The sequence below is a fragment of the Rattus norvegicus genome, chromosome 6 (genome assembly GCF_036323735.1).
Source record: "Rattus norvegicus strain BN/NHsdMcwi chromosome 6, GRCr8, whole genome shotgun sequence".
NCBI classification, from domain to species: domain Eukaryota; kingdom Metazoa; phylum Chordata; class Mammalia; order Rodentia; family Muridae; genus Rattus; species Rattus norvegicus.
Window position 1 is genome coordinate 93,444,458 of NC_086024.1, and position 18,455 is coordinate 93,462,912.

General features: G+C 44.2%; 2 protein-coding genes across 31 annotated transcripts in view; one reads left to right on the forward strand and one right to left on the reverse strand.

Annotated features, from left to right (window-relative positions):
* Positions 1-4,325, reverse strand: part of Pole2 (DNA polymerase epsilon 2, accessory subunit) — a 38,070-nt gene extending 33,745 nt beyond the window's left edge. For 11 of the 25 annotated variants that reach the window (XM_063261702.1, XM_039111988.2, XM_063261688.1 and 8 more), the window contains exons 1-2: positions 4,186-4,325; positions 1,565-1,765 (exon numbers count right to left, since the gene is read on the reverse strand). The gene's annotated coding sequence lies outside the window, so the exon portion shown is untranslated. The remainder of the gene's footprint in view (positions 1-1,564; positions 1,766-4,185) is intronic. The other 14 variants (XM_063261701.1, XM_063261686.1, XM_063261697.1 and 11 more) reach the window with 2 other exon arrangements.
* Positions 1-18,455, forward strand: part of Klhdc1 (kelch domain containing 1) — a 95,250-nt gene that overhangs the window by 38,232 nt on the left and 38,563 nt on the right. For 2 of the 6 annotated variants that reach the window (NM_001414927.1, NM_001108027.2), the window contains exon 1: positions 4,351-4,498. The exons of 1 other annotated variant lie outside the window; for it this stretch is intronic. In NM_001414927.1, coding sequence (NP_001401856.1) covers positions 4,403-4,498 — 96 coding nt within the window. In that variant the 5' untranslated portion in view covers positions 4,351-4,402. Of the gene's footprint in view, positions 1-4,350; positions 4,499-4,996; positions 5,126-18,455 lie in introns of those variants that run through there. 3 more of the 6 variants (XR_010052088.1, XM_006240170.5, NM_001414928.1) reach the window with 2 other exon arrangements.

The following is an 18,455-nucleotide window of genomic DNA, read 5'->3' on the forward strand; positions in this document are numbered from 1 at the left end:
CTTACTGGAGTAGGTACTTATTCTGGTTATAGATCTGCACATAATGCTTCTCTGCCCAAACCACTATCTGTGGACTTACAGAATGCCTTAGTCACCGTCATAGTATTCCATGCAGGACTGCTTCTGACCAATGAACTCACTTCACAGCCAAAGAAGTGCGACAGTGGGCCTATGATCAGCTGGTGTTTTCATTTTATGGATCCTGAAGCAGCTGGCCTGATATAAAGATGGAATGACCTTTTCAAGACACCGTTGCAGCACAAATTAGACAGTAGCCTGTTGCCGGGGCAGGGTTCTCCAGAAGGTGCTATATGCTTTGAATCAGAGTCCAATATAAGGTACAGTTTCTCCTATAGCCAGGATCTATGGGTCCACAAACCAAGGAGTGGAAAAGGAAATGGTTCTACTTACTATCATCCCAAGTGACCTACTAAGAAAAACTGTGCTTCCTCTTCCTGTGACCTTAATTTCTGTTGGCTTAGAAGGTTTGGTTCCAGAGCTCAGAGTGCTCCTGCCAGGAGTTCCAATAATCATTCCATTGAACTAGAAGTTCAGACATTTTTCTGTCCTTTTGGGGCTTCTGGAGCCTTTAAGCCAACAGGCTAAGAAAGAAATAACAGGGTTGCGAGGAGTGGTTGATCCAGATTACCATGGAGAAACTGGATGTCTTCTCTACAATGGAGATTAGAAAAATTGTGCCTGGAGTGCAGGAGACCCCTTAGGGTGTCTCTTGGTGCTACCATGTCCTGTGAGTCAAGTCAATGGGAAACTACACCAGCCTAATCCAGGCAGAATGACAAAGCGCTCAGCTCCATCAGGATTGAAGATATGGGGCCTCCTTCAGGAAAAAAGCTAAAACCTGCTGAGGTTATGCTCAAGGGTGGAGAGGAGGTAGTTATGAATGCCAGCTACAGCTGCATGACCAGTTACAAAGACTGAAGCAGTTTGTCAAGAATGCATTTGTACAGATGTTTGTGTTTTCTTTCCTAATTGATTATGTGCTGTAACATCAATTAAGAAAATATCAATAGGGGGTTGGGGATTTAGCTCAGTGGTAGAGCGCTTGCCTAGTAAGTGCAAGGCCCTGGGTTCGGTTCCCAGCTCCGAAAAAAAGAAAAAAGAAAAAAAGAAAAAAAAAAAAAGAAAATCTCAATAGTTATCATACTTAACTTTGAGATACTAAAAGAATGTCCCTAAAGGGACATTGCCACCTATTCTAAATTTATAGTACGTTTGCGGTTGTCCAAGGAGGTGATGTTAAGCATAATTATGACTTGGTTAAATATTGAATACATTTAGATGGAATGTGGGATAGTTTATATTTAGTCATTATACGATGTGATTATTATTTTCATTTGGAAATTCATCACCATATAAGGCGATATGATTGTGTTAAGTTGACATGGGTTGGGTTTGTGATGGCTACTTTTGGTTGTCAACTTGATTACATCTGGAATGTACTATCATCTGGAATGGAGGGCACACCTGTGAGAGATTATTTTTGTTTGATTTGAACTAGGTGAGTCCACTTTTAGTCCAGATCTTGAGGCAAGAGGATACATACCTTTGATTCAGATTTTGAGGTGAGAAGACACATCTTTAATCTGGGCCATACTTCCTGCTAGAAGCCTATACACGGAAGAAGGAAGCTTGTTGGGGGATGGTTTTGTGCACTGTGTATTCAGATGCTGTTTTCTGTGCCCAGAGATCTGGTGGCAGTTTCCATCAACTCTAACTGGTTAATAAAGTACTGATCAGCCAATAGCTGGGCAAAAGAGAATAGGCAAGATTTGTGGTCCCAGTCAGAGAGAGAGAGAGAGAGAGAGAGAGAGAGAGAGAGAGAGAGAGAGAGAGAAGGTAGAGGAGAATAGGGAGGAAGAGGAAGAGGAGGAGGAAGAGGAGGAAGAGGAGGAAGAGGAGTCGGTGGTGCAGAGGTCATGTGGATGGACCAGACCAGTAGGATTCACCATGAGGTAGTGATGACAGAGCGGCCATGAGGACACGCGCGCGCGCACACACACACACACACACACACACACACACACACACACACACGGACCAGAGCAAGCCAGGGAAGACCAGACGGCAAGTAATAATCCATCTGTCGGAGTAGTAGCAGCCTAGTTGGGTTAGACTAGCTCAGCCCCTGCCCAGCTCAGGCTTGTTAGTAGAAGCACTGGGTCTCTGTGTCATTTATTCAGGAGCTAAAATGGGCTAGAGCATGCATAGAAATGCCCTTCAGTTATTAACAGGCAAAGGGGGTGTAAGGAAAAAAAAACAAGAATTACTTTTGCAGAAGCCTCTGTTTTTTGGCCTGGTTGCCCATTCCTTGCTAGCAAGTCCACTCCCGCACAGGCTTTAGAGCCTACTCTTTCAGGATCCAGCACATAAAGACCCGCTGAGACAGCCATCCTTGTAGGCTAAGCAACTACTGGATTCTTGTACTTCTGGTTTACAGCCAGCCAGCCATTGTTGGATTGGCTGGGCTGCGACCTGTAAATCATTTCAATAAATCCCTTTTCAATATATATGTAGAGACTCATCCTATAAATTGTTATTCTCGAGAGCACAGATTAATACAGATGGCAAGTCTCTACTGCCAAAGACACTTCATGTCTTTGTGGAAGAACATGGAAGACTCAGACCGACTGCACTGGCCTTCCTCCTGGTTAACTTTCACAGTTGCTGGCAAGCACTATGCAGGCTGCTGGGGGAAAATTGTAACCAATGGTCCCACCATGCTGAGGATCCTGAAGTACCAACCGGTCAGGCCTGCTGTTCCCACTGGTGAGGAAACTATTATGGGTACAACCAATTCTTTTCTGATTGGATTTGTGGACAATTCCACAAGAGGGAATTGGCCCCTGGTTCTGTAAACCGAGTCAAAAGCCCCCATAGCTGGGAAGACCATAGATTTTTTGAAAGCTACTGCTGCTGCTGCTCTTCTGCTAAATGCTATGTGTCTGTCAAACTGCCTCCTATTTGTGTTTATATCCCTCCACTAGTGTAGCTGTCATCTTTGGTCAGTGAAGTTTCTGTTTTACAATGGGCAGTAAACCAGCTGTTGACTGTCCAGCCCTAAAGGGACATCCTACCCAAGCCTCAGGGAACATCCTGGAAGTGGGAGGAGGAGATAGCAAGAGGTGGAGGGTTGTAGAACTGTCATCACTGGGATTAAGGGTTGGGGGAGGGGCTCCCTGCCGCTGTGGACTTAAAGGCAGTTAACAGTTGCAAGGACCTGGGAGTTCTGATGGTCCCACCCCCCAGCTTTTGGAGGCAGTTAACAGTTGCTAGGCAGAGACATTTTATTCAGTGGAATAGCTATGCTCTTGTAACTGTAATTAAACTCATTGGTTCTTCAAGGAAGACTTGAATGGAATTGTTTCTTTGATCTGCTGAATGTTCCTCTCCCCAGAGAAAATTTATACAAGTGGGAAAGGCTAGATAAAGAGAGCTGTGTAGACAGTAATGTTTCCTTTTGTGTTAAGGGGGATTTGTGCCTTTGTTCCCACATCTATTATACAAAGAAATAATAGAAGAAAAACACTCAGTGCCTCAGGCACCAACACGTTCTGAGGTTGATTAGTACCGAAGAACACGGGAAGGGAAAAGAAAACCACAAACACCCAGACACCACAAAAGCAAAAAACCTCAGATGTGACTTCCAACCTAAAACATAAATAACATGGTGTTAAAAGCACCTGGAGACTGAAGCAGGAGGACTCTACCGCAAAAAAAAAAAAAAAAAGCCAGGAGGCTGCTCATGTCAATAAGCTGGCCCAGGTCGGGTTCATAAGCCCAGTACATGGCACAGAAGAGAGAAAAATGCTCACTTCACAAACGCCATGGAGCTGGAGAGATGGCTCAGGGGTTAAAAGCATTTTTGTTCTTGGAGAGGACCCAGGTTTGATTCCCAGCACCCACATCTCACAACTGCCCATAACTCCAGGTCCAGGATATACACGACACAAATAATACATACATACATACATACATACATACATACATACATACATACATACATTACATACATATACACACGCAAGAGCCAAACAGTCACACACAAACTAATCTAGGAAGAAAGAAAGAGAGGAAGAAAGAAAGAAAGAAAGAAAGAAAGAAAGAAAGAAAGAAAGAAAGAAAGAAAGAAAAAGTCATGCGAAACCATTCCTGATTAATAAAGACCTAAGATGTCCAGTCAGTGGCTGCAGAGAGGCTTCAGGGAGGGAGCTCAGTGAATCTTCGGAGCGCCGGTGTTCTCCGGGAGCCAGCAGACCCGGGTCCCAGGCTGCGGCCGCGCAGACGCGCAGGTTTCTCGGTTCCGCCTCCGCCAATCTGGACCCTCCTCGCGTTCCGTTCGCGCGTGCGAGCCGGCGCGGAGCTGGCTGGGCCCGGAGGGCGGATGGCGGACTCGCAGGCGTTCTGCGTGGCGGAGGAGCGCAGCGGCCACTGCGCTGTGGTGGACGGACACTTCCTCTACGTGTGGGGGGGCTACGTGGTAAGGGGAAGGGGCGGGCGCTGGGGCGGCGCGGGAGCGGCGGCTGGGGGGGGGATGACGGCCGGGGACGCAGCACTCCCACAGGCTCCCAGGCGAGCCGCCTGCCGTGCTGTCCACTTCGCTCCTGGTCCCAAAGCCACCAAAACCAGTTCCAGGGTGCGTGACCCCTCCATGGCTCAGCACTGGAGAGGACCCCAGAACGCCGTGCCGTGTTATTTGGGATCATTGCCACCTTGCTACTCAGAATACGGAACTCACCAAGCAGTTAAATTTATCAGCCATTTTTAGTGGCATTTCTTTGCTAATTAAATACTTCTGGAGTCTTAAAATAGATTCGTATTCGCAACACTCCACCACAGAGTTTTGTGGTTGAAAATTCGTATTACCATGGCGGTTGGAATGTGTGTTTGTTTTGTTTCTATGATCATAGGATGAGAACAAGGATTATCGAGTCGGAAAAATAATTCAGGTGTACCTGCCCACCCCGTTTGTTTACAGATTAGAAAAAAATAAGCCCTACGGAATGCCTACTGCAAATAGAAGATACATCTTCTGACTTCCTCAGTGCCCTTATATGATAGACCTGTAACGCAACGAAATAAAGTGCATACTGTGTGTGTTAAGAATTCTCAGGTCTGAGTGGGTTTTTGTTGTTTTGTGTGCTTATTCCTAATTTAGTGCAGTAGAAGTAAAAAAAAAAATAGGTTTTGAGTGCCAACTATATCTGGCATGTCCCTGGGAACTCTAATATCCTAATCAATAGGATTATAAACTAGGATCTAATCTGTAATGTTAATTTTTTAGATTTATGTACATGAATGTTTTGCCCATATCTATGTCTGTGCATCGTGTGTGTGTGTGTCTGTGTGTGTATCTCTGTGTGTGTGCTCGCTGTCTGTGGAGGTCAGAAGAGGGTGTTAGGAATTGGCATTACAGACTGTAGTGAACCACTAGTGGGTGCTGGGAATCTAGCCCAGGTCCTCTGCAAGAGCAGCCAGTGCTTTTAACTACAGAGCCGTCTCTCCTGCCTCACAGCTTCATTTTATAAAAAGATAGGCACCGACCCTTTGGAGGGCATCCGACACCAGCGACTGCTCTCTGAAGCTTCATTTTGCTTTGTTATTTGAGACAGGACTGCAGCTCATACCGTCTGGCCTGGAGTTTCATGTGTAGCCCAGGTTAGCCTCAGATTCAGTACAAGCTTCCTGTTTTTGACTCTCAGGTGTTGAAATTTAGGAGCATGAGCTACAACAACTGGCTCTCCCATTTAAAATAAAAGAAAACAACAAAAGCAAGGTCTCGGGGTTGGGGATTTAGCTCAGTGGTAGAGCACTTGCCTAGCAAGCACAAGGCCCTGGGTTCGATCTTCAGCTCCGCGGGGGGGGGCAAGGTCTCAAGTACCATAGGTTGGCCTTGAACACCTCAGCCTCATTCTCTGGCTTCCACCCCGAGTGTTGGAATTGAATTAGTTCTTGGGTTTTTTTGTCTTTTTTTTTTTTTGGTTTTTGTTTTTTTTGTTTTTTTGTTTTTTTGTTTTTTGTTTGTTTTTTTTTTTTCCTTCTTTTTTTCAGAGCTGGGGACCAAACCCAGGGCCTTGCGCTTGCTAGGCAAGCGCTCTACCACTAAGCTAAATCCCCAACCCCTTGTTTTTGTTTTTTTAATGAAAAACTAGTACTAGTACATACAATTTTTTAATGTTTTTAAGTTCTGCCACTTGGAGATACAGACTTACCAAACTTTATCTGCTGTGTTTATATTGGGTTGTGTTGATAGTGGTGTCCCAGGGCAACACAAGACATTGGGTCAGAAATAATTGTAACCTTCTTTTTTTTTTTTTTTTTTTTGGAGCTGGGGACCGAACCCAGGGCCTTGCGCTTCCTAGGTAAGCGCTCTACCACTGAGCTAAATCCCCAGCCCAATTGTAACCTTCTAGTGTCTCACCTTTGCATGGACTCACTTTAACTCCATAAATGAAATAAATAGATCAGTGTGGAATTCTTTGGGACCATAAAGGAAATGTCTGAATGTTTTCAGTCTTACTTTACTCTTGAAAATTGTAGTGGGTGAGGGTCCAGTTCTCCAGGGGGCAGCTACAGAAAATTTCCTTTCCAACTACTTGTTATTCCAAATAGCAGAGACGCTACAAGCACAGCCTTTTAATATACAACACAGACTTAAGCCCTGAGTCTACTACTTTTTAAATCATCAGCAGGTCTGAGCAGAAATGTTTCAGGTAGAAGTGGAAGGGGGGAAAAGGTAGGAGGCAAAAAAGACAGCTTTCCCTCTCTCCAGAAAAAGCAGGACCCTTCCAACAGGCTAGAAGGGCCTCTTGAGCAAGAGTGGCTGAAAGGTCCTGGAAGCTGGAGGGATTCCTGCAGTGAGTGGTTAAGAGTATGCTGATATTGTCTGTTTTCTATCGCAAACAACTTTCCTCATTAATACAAACTGTGTGTGTGTGTGTGTGTGTGTGTGTGTGTGTGTGTGTGTGTGTGTGTAAGTTGACAGAGCTGTGAAGTACTTCCTGTTCAAGCGAGTTTTAAAGAACAGCATATTTGAAACTAGTCTCCAGAGACCAATGTAATTGGCAATAGAATATTCTTTTGTTCTCTGTCCTTTCTACCTTTTTCAAATTTCTGACGTCCATACAGGTGCCAGAGCTGCTGGCAGGATGGTCAAATGTGAGCAGTTTCCCCAGATGGTTCAAAAGATAGTCTAGTCTGTTATATATGGAAGATTGGTTTAGGAAATGTTGGGAAAGAGTGAAGAGGGCCGTAGAACCAGATACCAAAGTATATCACAGCTCTAAAGTAACTCAGTGATCTTGACCCAATAGGTAGCACCTTAGACTGAGAAAGAGATGGCAGAAACAGCCAGGCATATGAGACTGTTTTTGTTTGTAAAAGAACTGTTTCGAATCTAGACCATCAGGTATTCAATAAATGGATCTAGGATAGTTGGAGGGAAATGATATTAGAGCCTTAGGACTGACAAGTTAAATACAGGAAAACTAAACTTCACCATGGGGGGAAAAGCAGGACTATTTTGAAATCTTGGTTTGGGAAAGGAAAATCTGAGTTAGAAATAAATATAAAGGAAAAATAGGTAGATCAACCTTGTGGGGCGGGTAGACAACTGCTTTTAAAAAAGCATCACAAGGGGCTGGGGATTTAGCTCAGTGGTAGAGCGCTTACCTAGGAAGCGCAAGGCCCTGGGTTCGGTCCCCAGCTGCGGGGGGGGGGGGGGGGGGACCAAAAAAAAAAAAAAAGGGGCTAGGGATTTAGCTCAGTGGTAGAGCGCTTACCTAGGAAGCACAAGGCCCTGGGTTCGGTCCCCAGCTCCGAAAAAAAAAGAACCAAAAAAAAAAAAAAAAAAAAAAAGCATCACAAAATGAGAAACCTAAGGGCAAATGAGGAAATGTTGGTTATTTGTGTGACAGACTGAACTCCTGCAAAAGCCAAGGGCAGGAGAGAAGCATAAGAGAGCTTCAGGGACATGGAGGGTGGAGTCCTTGCCTAGTGCACAGAAGCCCTAGTGTGTAGGAGGTGGGGGTGGGAGGATCAGATGTTTAAGGACATCCTTGGCTATATAGAGAGTTAAAAGCCAGCCTGGGCCAGAGACTGTCAAAAAAATAAAACAGGAGTAAAAACATAAAACTGCAGGACCCACCTGTAGAAGAATGTGACACAGGCCGTGATCCTGGTGTAAGAGGCTTACACCTCAGTGCTGGCAGTCTGCAGGCAGTTCTGCAGTATGGCCTCAGAGCTCGCTCCCCGCACACCCCAGATCCTGGTTCTCCAGGCTCCCTGATGACCCATGAATTACTTAATAGTCATTTCTAAAATCATGTGAGGTGTTTGAGACAGGGTCTTTCTGTAGCTCTGGCTGTTCTGGAACTTACAGAGATCCACCTGCCTCTGCCTCCCAAGTGCTGGGATTAAAGGTGTGTGCCCTATGCCCAACTAACTTTTATAGGTTTAAACTTTGACGTGTATACACCAAGGAACACATAATATATCACTTAGAGACAAACACACTCACCCTTCAGATTAAGAAACAGGGCCAGGGAGATGTCTCAACCGGTCAGGGTGCTTGATAGCTTGAGGCCAAGCTTGGTGGCCTGAGTTTGCTCTGTGGAACTGATATGGTAGAAGGAGATAGCCAGCTCCACAAGTTGTCTTCTGATCTCCACTGATGTACCTTAGTATATGCATGTCCTCCCTCAATCAACACACACACACACACACACACACACACACACACACACACACACACACGAAAAAATTTCGGAATTATCACTATTATTTTCAAAGTTTCTTGTTTATCCTGGTTGAAGTCATTGCTCCCCTCACCCCCAATCCCAGAGAGTATTGATCCCTGTTTCTTGATTTGTTTGTTTTTTTGTTTGTTTTTGGCTATATAGTACAGCATGCTAATATGGATATTAAGATAAACTGCCTTTGAGTGGCAGATTCCTTTACATCACCTTTAGATCTATAAGACAACCTATAGAATTTACAATGTGAAAAATGAAGACTGTTTAGAATAGATATGAGGAGGAGAGCCAGTGGGTTTTTTTTTCATTATGTGTGTGTGTGTGTGTGTGTGTGTGCGTGTGTGTGTGTGTGTAAGAGAGAGAGAGAGAGAGAGAGAGTGCATGCATACGTGTGCATCTCTCTGTATTTATATCTGCATATTTGTGTATCTGTGTGTATATATCTGTATGTGGGTATCTGTGTGTATCTGTGTGTGTACGCGCACACGTGCCAGTGCTCCAGGAGTCCAGAAGAGAGTTCTTACAGAGGACCCAAGTTCAGCTTGCTGTACCCACTTTAAATAGCAATGTAAGAACATTTATGTTCTTAACTGCTGAGTCATCTCTCCAGCCCATGAGGTATTTTCCCCTTAATTCTTGTGACACCACTCCTCTGGCATCTAAAGGAGTTTTACATTTCCTTTGGACACCACTAAGCCTTGAAGCACTCTTGCAGACAAATTTGGTGCTATGTGAATTCTGCTACACTGTCAGCACTGATACAGCTCCTGGCCTGACTGTCCCATAACTGTTGACTCCGTTCTTTAATGTTTGTTACAAATCTTATAGGGCTGCTTCTCAGTATTTAGGTTCTATTACTGTCTCTTGTTTTTTTTTTTTATTGAGTATTTCTTATTTACATTTCGAGTATTATTCCCTTTCCCGGTGGTTTCCGGGCAATCATCCCCCTAACCCCTCCCCCTCCCCTTCTTTATGGGTGTTCCCCTCCCCATCCTCCCCCCATTGCCGCCCTCCCCCCAACAATCACGTTCACTGGGGGTTCAGTCTTAGCAGGACCCAGGGCTTCCCCTTCCACTGGTGCTCTTACTAGGATATTCATTCCTACCTATGAGGTCAGAGTCCAGGGTCAGTCCATGTATAGTCTTTAGGTAGTGGCTTAGTCCCTGGAAGCTCTGGTTGGTTTTTTTTTAATATAATAACTTTTTGCTTTTGATTTTATGTATCCCAGGCTGCCCAAACTTGTTATGTAGTCAAGGATAACCTTGATCCTTGATTCTCTTAACTCTGTCTTTTGAATGCTGGGATCACAGGTAAGCGCTCTATGCTTAATTTATGTGGTACTGTGAACAGCCAGGGCTTTCTGTAAACTCAGGAAGCTCGCCACTGAGCACAGTCACAGCGCCCTTCTGTTCTAAAACTGTATATTCTGCCTTCCTAGTTGTGTTAGCCCTTGGTGTCCACCATCTTACCAGATCATCCCTATCTTGACTTTCTTCTTTGTCACTTTTTAATAGTTTTATCACATGTCTGTCTGTAAACAGTACAGTATTTGATCTGAGAATTACAGCATACTTTTCCTTTAAGACGTCCTTGTCACTTTCAGACTTATGCATTGTTTTTTAAAATCAGTTTTACTTGTTCTCTTTATTTTAACTTAAAAAATTGATGAGTATATATGTATGTATGTATGTATGTGCGTGCATGTTTTGTGTATGTATATATGTGTGTATGTATGTGCATATCTGCTCTGTGTGTGTATATTTATGTGTGTGTATGTATGTGCATGTCTGCTGTAGGTATGTAATATGTGTGTATGTATGTGCATGTCTGTTGTGTGTATGTATATATGTGTGTATGTATGTATGTGTGTGTCTGCTATGTATGTGGGTACCTACAGAGGACATCAGATCCCCTGAGGCAGGAGTATCAGGTAGTTTTGAGCCACCCAAATGCCTGTGATGCATGCTGGGTGAACTCTGGTCCTCTGAGAGAACAGCCAATGCCCTTAACCACTGAGCCATCTCTCCAACCCCTATTTATGTATGCATTGTTTAATCATTCAGAGTACACTTGTGTGGCTGGTCCTGTTGTCTTCCAGTTCATCAGTGCCTATGCTGAACACGTCATTAGGTATCTCCAAATATCTGTGAAACACACAGCAAGTCATCCTTAGATCCGTTCCTCTGCAGTGTGTCCGCAGTGTTGTGCAAGCTCACTGTCACTTACCGTGGTCACCGGTGTCCTTGTGTTTCTCTTGTACTCAGCGGTGTGCACCGAGCATGTCTGTCACACACGGGCAGGGCATGCGTACTCTCTCCAGGGCATGGACACCGTTGGGCCCTTGGCAGGAAGCTGACTTTGAGGTTTCAGACTATTGACAAGATATTTGGATTGGTTTACATCTCCACCAGCCTCCTCATCCTTCCATCCTCAACAGCATTTGGCACCGTCCGCCCTAACCTTCCCGCAGCACAGCAAGCCAGGGTAGCATGTTCCCCTGCACTTTTAGTTCTCGTCTCCCAGATTAATGATGTTTGCATTTTACTTTCTAATTTTTCTTTGGTGTGATGTGTGTCTGTGAGTGCAGGGACATGTGTGCTGTGGTATGCGGAGGACCACTTTGTGGAGTCCACGCTCTCGATCTCCACCTTGGTTTTGAGGGCGGGCACCCTTGCTTCTGCCGTGCTGCATGCTGCTGCAGACTCAGGCAGAGCTGGTCCTGCACAGTTCTCTTGGTTCCACCTCCCATCTCTGGGGCCTGAGCTGAGGTTTCCAGGCTGGTGTGATAAGTGCTTTTACCCACAGTGCCATCTTGATGGTCAAGGTAACTTGATAAAGTTTGAATTTGTCCTCAGTTTGTGGCCTATTTATATTTTCTCCCTTGTGAAAATACAGGTCTATATATTTTTCTGTTGGGTTGTATTTTTGTCTTGGTTTTTAATATTTACAGGAAAATGTCATTTCAGTTTGGAGTTTATCTTTGCACTGTCTTAATCATTTTTTTCCTTGGCCAGAGTTTTATATGCTATAGTTTAATATAATTTTAATTTTGCTTTTTCCTCAGTTTTGTGTTTTCCGTATCTTCTGCCATTATTATTTTCTAAGCATTCTTTAGTTTTGCCTTTCATGTTTAAATGAGTCCTTAGCTGATGTTTGGTGTTGCTCTGGTTTAACATGTGGGAGTTTGGATAGGCAGAGAGGGTGTTAAAGAGTCTCATGTTAGCACACACTGCTGTCAAACCAGCTGTGTAGCAAGGGAACACCTTCAACTCTTGATCCTCCTGCCTCTCCGGTGCTGGGACGGCTGCCACTCCCAGCTTGGTGGTAGAGGTGGTATTTTGGTATTTTGTAGTTCTCTTTTTAAGGGTGTGTGTGTGTGTGTGTGTGTGTGTGTGTGTGTGTGTGTGTGTGAGAGAGAGAGAGAGAGAGAGAGAGAGAGAGAGAGAGAGAGAACCCAAAAAGACCAGGGGAGTCAGGTCCCCTGGTTGGGAGTGACCAATGTGGGTGCTGGGAATGTCCTCTGCAAACACCCTGTGTGCTTTTAACCCCTGGACCATCTCTCCAACCCTGTGATAGAGGTTTTACTTTTGTTTACCTACCTAAATCTAGAAGTCTGTTCAAGTCTCTTTTTCCTTCTAGACACATTTGATATGGTTCTCCTTGCCTCAGTATTAGCCATTTCATTTAGGTCTTCGCGTGTATTGGAACAAACATAACTTGTTTATAATCCCCTCTACTAATCTCTCTCTCTTTATGTGTGTGTATCTATATCTATATAATATACATACATACATACATATATACATATACATACATACATATATACATATACATATATATATATATATATATATATATATATATAACTATACATGTGTCCTCCTTTCTGCTCTTAAAATGGCCTGTTGGTGGCTCCCATTCTCCCTAGAATAATCTTATCAGAGACTTATCAGCCTTCTGAAGAATAAGCTCAATTTCCTGGATCCTTTGTACTTTATTTATTTTTCTTTGTTATTAATGTCTGGTGGGATTTATATGGTAGATTTTGTTTGTTTGCTGTTTTCTTTTTTTTCAGACAGAGTCTTACTCTGTAGGTCTGGTTGCCTGAAACTCCACATATAGTCAGGCTGGCCTTAAACTGGTAGTCATCCTCCTGCCTCTGTCTAGGAAGTCTGAGCTACCAGGCGTGAGCTCCTCACCACCAGCTCATTATGCTTCAGTTCCTGAAACTTCCTGGTGTTTTGCTTTCCCCCAGGACTGAGAGTTGAACCTAGGACCTTGCTAACAAACCCTCATTACTGAGTTCTGTGTCAGGCTCTCACTTTAGTTATTATTTGGGGACAGTGTGTCACGTTAGTCCTGCTGCCCTTGAATTCACTCCATAGCCCAGGCAGGCCTTGAACTGACCATCTTCCTGCCTCAGCTTCTCCAGTAGCTAAGGTTGCAGACTACTCCACCAGGCCCAATGCTCTTCAACTTCTGAAGGGGAATTCTTAGGTCACTCCTTTTGAATGTGTTAATATAAATACCTGAGACCATACATTTTCTTATAAGTGCCTCTGTAGTGACAAATTTGGTTGGGTAAATAATATTTTATCATTTTACAATTCTATATCATTTTTTTGGCTTTGATTTTTTGAGACAGGATTAATAAATCCAGGCACTGGCTTACTACTCACCTCAATGGTTTATGTTCCAGAATGAAAAACACACACACAGCCTTTATATTTTAATCTGCCTTAAGCAGCACAGTAGCTGGGCCACTGCCTACCCTCCATGCTGTTAGAACCCACCACCCACCAATAACTCCAAGTTACTGCTTACTAATTTCTGAATTCCATCTTGACTGTCCTTGACTCAGTTGAGCAGTCCTCTGGGCTGCTGTCTCTTATTGGCTTTGCTTCCCCTCCTGCACACTATTACCCTGCCATGGTAGCCTGTGTCTCCTCTTCTCCACACTGTCCTAAGTGGCACATCTCCTCCCCTCCTGCTTCCTCTTGGTCCCAAGCTTAGGAACTCTAAATCCCACCTCCCTCTTTTTTCCCCAGCTATTGGCTGTTGGCATCTTTATTTACAGTCAGATTTAATCTAGGAACAGATTCCCAGAAGCTATATGCAGACCCTCTCCTGCAAGCAGTTTTAGGGGACCCAAATAGCATTAGAACACAAGCTACATTCTCTCTGTAGACCAGGCTGGCCTTGAACTTGAGATTAGCCTGCCTCTGCCTTCTGAGTGCTGGGATTAAAGGTGTGTTCCCTCACTGCCAGACATATTTGATACTTTTCATTGTTTATTGAACCTAGAGTTTACATAAGGAAACATTGACATTTCTAAACTTAATAGTATTCTTTTTAGCATTTATTTGGTTATTTTAAATTATATGTGTCTGTGAGAGAGATATGGGTACTTGACTACAGGTGCCAGTGGCGTCAGATTCCCTAAGCTGGAGTTACGAGTCCTCTGGAAAAGCAGTGTGTGTTCTTAGCTGCAGGGCTGCGTCTGCAGCCTCAAACACAGTGCTCTGGTAATAATTCTGTCTTATTAGCTTCTAATATAACGGTGTCCCACTGAGGAAGTATGACGTGCAGCTACCTCACAGTTCCTCTGAACAGGATTAGGCTTTCTCTAGCGCCCAGCCATGGTCATCTCTCATAGATATTCTGTTCACTCTTGTTTTTTCATTATTTACTTATTCACTTTACATCCTAATATGCGGCCCCTCCCCTTCTCCTCTGGGAAGTGGGAAGTCCCCACTGGGCATCCCCCTACCCTGGCATATCAAGTCTCTGCAGGACTAGACACATCCTCTCCCACTGAGGCAGACCAGGCAGCCTAGTTAGGGGAATGGGATTCACAGACAGGTAGGCAACAGATTCAGGGGCGGCCACACTCTAGCTGCTGGGGGACCTGCATCAATACCAGTCTGTTCATTTGCTACATGAGTGGGGGATGTGTGTGCCAGGTCTAGTCCATGCTTTCTTTGGTTCATGGTTCAGTCTCTGGGAGCCTCCAAAGCTCTAGGTTAGTTGACTCTTTTGGTCTTCCTGTGGAGTCCCTGTCGTCTTCAGGTCCCTCAGTCCTCCCCCCAACTCCTCCTCAGGACTCCCCAAGCTCCATCTGTTTGGCTTTGCATCTCTGCATATGTTTCAGTTGGCTGCTTGGCGGAGAAGCCTCTCAGAGAACAGTTGTACTAGGCTCCTGTCTGCAAGCACAACAGAATATTACAGTGTCAGGGATTGGTGCCCATGGGATGGGTCTCAAGTCGGGCCAGTCATTGGTTGGCCATTCCCTCCATCTCTGCTCTGCTTTTGTCTCTGCACATCTTGTTTTGGTCAAAGGCATTGTGGGTGGGTTGCTGTCCTTATCCCTCCACTGGGAATCCTGTCTGGCTGCAGGCAGTGGCCTCTTCAGGCTCCATATCCCCCACTGTTAAGAGTCTCAGTAGAGATACCCCCATAGAGTCCCTGGGGCCTTCCCTCCACTCCAGTCCCAGATCTGTGGTACATCCTAGAGACGCCCTCCCTCCAATTTTCTTTCTCTTTCCTCTGTTCTCCCTACACCTGATCCCCACCTTACCCTCCCCGTTCCCTCTCCCACCCAGTTCACTCCCTCCATCCACCTCTAATGTCTATTTTATTTCCCCTTCTGAGAAAAGCTCAAGCATCCTCCCTTAGCCCGCCTTGGTTTCTTCGGGTCTGTGGATTGTAGTGTGGTTATCCTGTACTTTCTGGCTAATATCCACTTATCAGTGAGTACATACCATGCATGTCCTTTTAGGTCTGGGTTACCTCACCCAGGATGATATTTTCTAGGTTCATCCATTTGCCTGGAAAATTAATTATGTTCTTGTTTTTAATAGACAAATAGTATTCCATTGTGTAAATGAATCACATTTTCTGTATCCATTCCTCACTTGGGGGACATCTGGGTTGTTTCCAGTTTCTGGCCGTTATGAATAAAGCTTCTATGAACATAGTTTAGCAGGTGTCCTTGTGGAGTGTCTTTTGGATATATGCCCAGGAGTGGTATATGCGGGTCTTCAGGAAGGAACATACATTGATCTCCATGTGCGCATCTTACCAGCTTTGCTGGTCGTATTGTTCACTTTTCCTGTGCCCTTATTATCTTATCTCTTGTTTGATTGGACTTAATGCTTATTTTTCTTTCAGTTCCAGTGATCAGAACAGGTCTTGTGTAAGTGGGGCAAGCACCCATCACTGGTCGGGCTCTAGCTATCTGTTCTGTAAGTCACTGTAATCAATACTGAAATTCTCCATTTTATAATTTGTTAGATTTTCTCTGTGGCCAAGGAGTCAGTTTTTGCTTCTTTTGGGGTTACCTTGAGGTACATGTGAATTTAAGATTATCTTATACTTCTGGTTCATTAAGTATTTTATTATTCTGTATGTCTCTCTTCCTAATAGAGCTGTCCACCTTGTGGCTTACTTCCAGTGTTCATGCAGCCTCACAGCTTCCTTGTAGTTAGTATTTGTGTGACGTTTCCTTTTCTATCCTATAATGGACATAGGGTTGTTCTGTTTTATGTAAAAATGCATGCAGCTAGGTCTCAGTTTTATCCAGCGTGTTATTAATTTTGTCTAGGGTTTTGCCATCTGTCTCACCATGTAGCTGAGACTGGCTTCAAACTTAAGATCCTCCTGCCCTGTTACCCAAGTGCAGCAATTACAGTCCTATACCACCCTAATTCTGATATACTATTTTTTCTTTTTGTTTTTGAGACGGGGTTTCTCTGTGTAGCCCTGGCTGTCCTAGAACTTGCTCTGTAGGCCAGGTTGCCTCAAACTCCAAGATCCATCTGCCTCTGCCCTCCAAGTATTGGGAATAAAGGCGTGTGCCACCACACTTTGCCAATTTTATTTTTCCAAGACAGGGTCTTACGGTATATTCCTGGCTGTCCTGGCATGCTATGTACACCAGGCTGGCCTTGGACTTAGAGAGACCACAGAGATCTCCTGCCTTTACCTTGTGAGCTGGCAGTAGAAGCACCACACTGGCCTGGAGACTTTACCATGAGTGTGTTGTGTTTTTGCCTCTCTGCTGTTTCTCATTCTCCTTCCTTAACTCTCTTAATTTGAGAATTGTTTCAGAAGGCTTTGTTTGTTTTCAATTTCTTTTTGTTGGTTTTAGTCATTCTGTAGCTACCTTACTTATTTTAGCATAAAATTCAGCACAACATAAATTTACATAAATTTAACATAAAATTTAAAGTTAAAATGTACATTTATTTGTTTATTTATTTGTATGTGTCTGTGTTACAGGTGGTGGGTGTAATTGCCAGCACAAACATGTGAGGGTCAGAGGAGAGTGTGCAGGATTATTAGTTCTCTTCTTCTACCCTGAGGATTCCCAGAGATGAATTTCAGGTCCTGAGCTTGGCTGCAAGCTCCTTTACTTGCTAAGCCAAGGTTCTCAGCTTTCCCAATGCTATTTCATAACTGTAATTTTGCTACAGTTATGAATCATAATGTGAATATCTAGTGTGTAAGATAGCTGATATGTAACCCCTGTGAAAGCATCGTTCAACCCCCAAAGGAATCACAACTCACAGGTTAAGAACCACTGCAGCAAGCTTTCTTGTTAGCCCTCAAAGTTAAATTTTAAGTTAAAAGTTCAAGCACCAGGCCGGATTGCAGCAAGTTGGCTGTTAGAACACTTGTTTAGCGCACACTAAAGCCCCAGATCAGAAGCCACTGGAGTGCGATGATGAGAATGAGGAGTGTTGTAAAAATGTCGTCCACTACAGATCACTTAGTGTGGACAGTTTGTTCCTTTTTTTTTTTTCCAGGATGGGGGCAGAGAAATGGATAGAGGGTATTCAAGAGAGCGATTCGTTTTTGAGGGATGAGTTGAATCATGCTGGATGTTCTTAGGAGAGATGTGGCTGAGAGGGAAACTTGATGGGGAAGAGAAGTAATTGGCTTGAAGAGGCATCTGTGGTTAAGAGTACTTCCTGCTCCTCAAGGGGCTGGGTTTGGGGTCCAGCAGCCACACCCGGCATTTCACACCACCTGTACCTCTAAGGGATCCCATGCCTCTGGCCTCCATATGACCATGCACAGACATGCACATAATTATCTTAAGCTCCATTTAAGAAGGTAGGATGCAGGGGTGATGGCTCTGAGCAGTTAGATCCAACTTTTATTTGTGCTTCTGTATCACCCTGAGAAGAGAAGGATTAGTCACATTGATTACTCTGCTAAAGTGAAGGTGCAGTCCCCTCTCCAGGAACGAATCTGCTTAGCTAGCTCTCCAGCATAAATTCCATTTGCCTTTTACATACAAGGACACTTGCCAAGGCTCTGGGAAATTAACTATAACAAGCAGACGTGACGTGACCTCTGCTCCCATGGTGTCGGTGGTGAGTTACAGGCCAACTGAGCATCAAAACAAATAAACAAAAACCAAAGAAATACATTCTTTTCAACATCCTGGGGTAAATAATCACAGAAGTTTCACAGGTGCCACCAGGACTGGGACTCAGTAAAGTAAAACAGCCTTGAGAGGTAGTGTGGTACACACAGTAGGCACTTGATTGTCCAGTCTTTTGTGACATGTAATCTCCATGTTCTGCTGGGTCTTTCAGTGGTTTTGGTTTTTGTGTTCTGTGTGAAAATTTAGCTACTCTTTTCTTGAGATTCATATATTTCTGATTTTATTGTAAA